The sequence below is a fragment of the Marmota marmota genome, unplaced genomic scaffold (genome assembly GCF_001458135.2).
Source record: "Marmota marmota marmota unplaced genomic scaffold, marMar, whole genome shotgun sequence".
In the NCBI taxonomy this organism is placed as follows: Eukaryota; Metazoa; Chordata; class Mammalia; order Rodentia; family Sciuridae; genus Marmota; species Marmota marmota.
Genome location: NW_025999864.1, coordinates 613,105 through 616,487, shown reverse-complemented (window position 1 = coordinate 616,487; position 3,383 = coordinate 613,105). Strand labels below are relative to the sequence as shown.

At 30.9% G+C, this 3,383-nt stretch overlaps 1 protein-coding gene across 1 annotated transcript in view; it reads right to left on the bottom strand.

The window, feature by feature from the left end:
- Window positions 1–382: 382 nt before the first annotated feature.
- Tfam (transcription factor A, mitochondrial) overlaps window positions 383–3,383 on the bottom strand; it is a 12,459-nt gene continuing 9,458 nt past the window's right edge. The window contains exons 6-7 of the mRNA XM_015504681.2: window positions 2,678–2,734; window positions 383–2,037 (exon numbers count right to left, since the gene is read on the bottom strand). Coding sequence (XP_015360167.1) covers window positions 1,891–2,037; window positions 2,678–2,734 — 204 coding nt within the window. The 3' untranslated portion in view covers window positions 383–1,890. The remainder of the gene's footprint in view (window positions 2,038–2,677; window positions 2,735–3,383) is intronic.

Here is a 3,383-nt window from a genome sequence, read left to right as displayed (position 1 = left end):
CAGGAATATCATAAGTTTAATGCCAGCCTGGGCAACTTAGTAAGATACTGCCTCAACAATAAAAAATAAAAACGGCTGGGGATATAGCTCAGTGGTTGAGTGCCTTTGGGTTCAATCACCAGTGAAGCAACCAAAACCAAAACCAAAGCTAAAATCAATCTTCAAACTCTGGAAACCTAGAATCTACAATTCTTAAGGATTTTGAATAATATATAAAGTACATATAAATTCTGACTTAGCCTATGTCTTTGAACTGATCTTGAAAGATGAATTATTCTGCCCAAAGAGGTGGTGATTTTGAAATTGTTTGCATGACCTGCCTAATAAAATAAAGAAATATTAAGTAACAATAATTCCCAACTACAGTGAGGTTTCTGTGATATTGCTTGCTAGAAACTTTCAAGGTACATTTTATTGAGCCATAGCACATAATTTAAGAAACTCTTATTTCACATAAAATGGATCTTTTTCATTATACTGCAACATAATTTGAGACTGAAGATTACTTTCCTTGCTAACACAGAGGAGCAATTGTTTAGCTTCTATAGCTTATGTAGCTTTTTCTCTTAAGATGAGTGACAATTCTAAAACAAGAACATCTGAAGCAGCTGAAAAAAAAACATCCTAACGTAATAATACACGTGAACTTTAGTCACACCGCACTATGCTATAAACCATGAGTTGGCAAATTTTATCCATAAAGGGCCAGACAGTACATAGGATTTCCACACTACAGTCTTGGTAGCAACCATTAACTTTGTCATGGTAGCACAAAAAAAGTCATACATAATAAGGAGATGAACATGGGTGTGTTGCAATAAAACTGTGGACATTAAATTTCATATTAATTCACATTCATAGTCTTCTTTTTTAAAAAACATTTAAAATATAAATAAAATTATTAATTCACAGACCATGAAAAGCAGGTAGGGGACTAGATTTGAATCATATACCATAGTTGTCTATCTTTTATAAAAATCTTTATATTTATGCAAAATGCTTCAAATTCCTGACATTGGAGACTTGAATTTTTTAGATTTCTTATTTAAAAATCTGACCACAGACAAGTTTGTGAGTGTGTATATGTGTGAATAAATATATTAACATGAAAGAGAAAAAATAATTCAGAAAAAATAAAATTCCCTACTTACAGAAACAAAAACTGTAAAATCAATGTTTCATTTTAAAATACATAATCCACAAACATATAAAATGAAAAATTATAATTTTTATTCTATGCGATATAAAATAATATGCATAGATTTGAGACATAATTTCTTAGTTTTTACTTTAGGTAAAAGAAACACAATGAAAAAAAGGTTTATAAATCTCTCAGTCCCTTTATAAAAATTTACTGTTGAAACCAACTGTTACTTACATGTACAACCACCAACTCTGAATAAAATATGAATTATAGCTAGGAATTGGAATTTACCTAGAAGAGCTCTAGCTGCTTTTTAAAAAATGCATAATTACATCATAGAACACTGTGTCATCTATAATATGTCCCAAATTTGAAAAGAAACTCCTGCTTCCATATAAGGAAACAATACTTTTTCCATAATTGTCTTCCAGTATTAAAAAACTTCATAGACTGATTTACCTTTATTAAAGGTAAAATGATGCACTGCTACATTTGTATGGATTATCTTGATTCTCAGTAGTTCTTAAACACAAAATAAAATTTTGCGTGAACTTTCATCTGTTTAGGTTTTCAAAATACTAATACAAAATGTATTCAACTAGCAGAAGTCCATGGGCTAAAGAAAAAGGAATTGAATATAAAATGTTCACCAACTTTATCCTTTCTAGTTTTACACAGCTTCAGGTTATTGAGACCTAATTGGTTGGTTGTGCCTAATCACCACGAACATAGCCCCATCTTTTATCTTAATACTCCCCAATGCCATCTTTTGTTTGGTTCTTTATTTTGCGACGTATAAGATCACTTCGTCCAACTTCAATCATTTGTTCTTCCCAAGATTTCATTTCGTTATCATAACGAATTTTATCATCTTTAGCAAGTTGAATATATACCTGAAAAAAAGGAAAATTGTTAAAATAATTTATTTAAAAATGAGCTATTAATTTCTGGACTATTTCCATATATACATAGAAATTGAACTGGGCACAGAGCCTATAATCCCAGAGACTTGGGAGTCTGAGGCAGGAGGACTGCAAATTCAAGCCCAGCATCAGCAACTTAGCAAGGCCCAAAGCAACTTAATGAGACTCAATCCTCAGCTACACCCGCCTCACCCCACCCCTGAAAAGAAATTCTTTCACTATTCTATATGTAAAAAGGGGAAATGCAGAAGGAATGTTTTCATGAGATGTTAGATGAGAAAAAGGTTGAGAAAACTTTTACAAGTGTTAATGAAGTTACTAAAATTTTGGGGATTGAGGTATGAAAGGTGGTAAAAGCAGGGTAGGACAACCATTGATTAATAGTGGATAATCTTAAGATTACAAGTAACCCTGTTTCAAATACCAATTGTATTTGTAGTCAAAAACTACCAAGAAAAAAAGCTAAATTTGGTTTAATAATATGAAAATAAGTTTAAAATACTATTATTAGCAATATTGGGCTGCTTTTATGTGAATGAAGTCTTGACCTAATATATGTTCTCACAGATATTCTAATTAGACCCTGGAGACTAAAAACCATAATACTTACTTGCTTTTGAGAACTAGGCAGGTTTTTCCAAGTTTCATTTACATATTTCAGCTTTGCCTAAAAAACAATATATATTTAAATAGCAAAATATGGAGACACTTCAGTGACGAAAGAAAAATCTATTCATTCCAACAACAAAAACTCAGGTATCAATAATTATAGACAAAGCTATACCAGTTAACTTTTGTTTCTAAACAAAAACTAACAACTATTAAAATTTTCAAAAATGAATGGAATGAGGGTACTGTCTTTTTTTATTCAAAAATATTAATATCCAGGTATAACCTACATCTGTCATGGGCTAACTTTAAAGACTTGTTTTTATTTCTTCCCAGTAGATTTATGTTTTATTCTAAAATTTGTGCCTATATGGTTAGGTATAGTCACAGGAAGAATACAAGTACTTAGCTGAACTTAATTATGTGATCTAGAAAAAGTAATTTTACTTCCCTTAGCCTTGGTTCTCCATCTATAAAAATTAAAGGAATAGAAAGACACTTACTTTTGTTCCCTCCTGCAACCCATTAAACTAAATTTTTAAACATAAAAATTTATGAACAAAATTTACAAAAGTTGACAAATGCAAAATTTTGGAAACTGAAAAGCAGATGGAGAAGTGCTAACTGGCTTAACTGACCCAAGAAACTTGGCTGCTAAGGGCAATGGGAAAAACCTACACCCAACCTGATTTTTTTTTTTTTTTTTT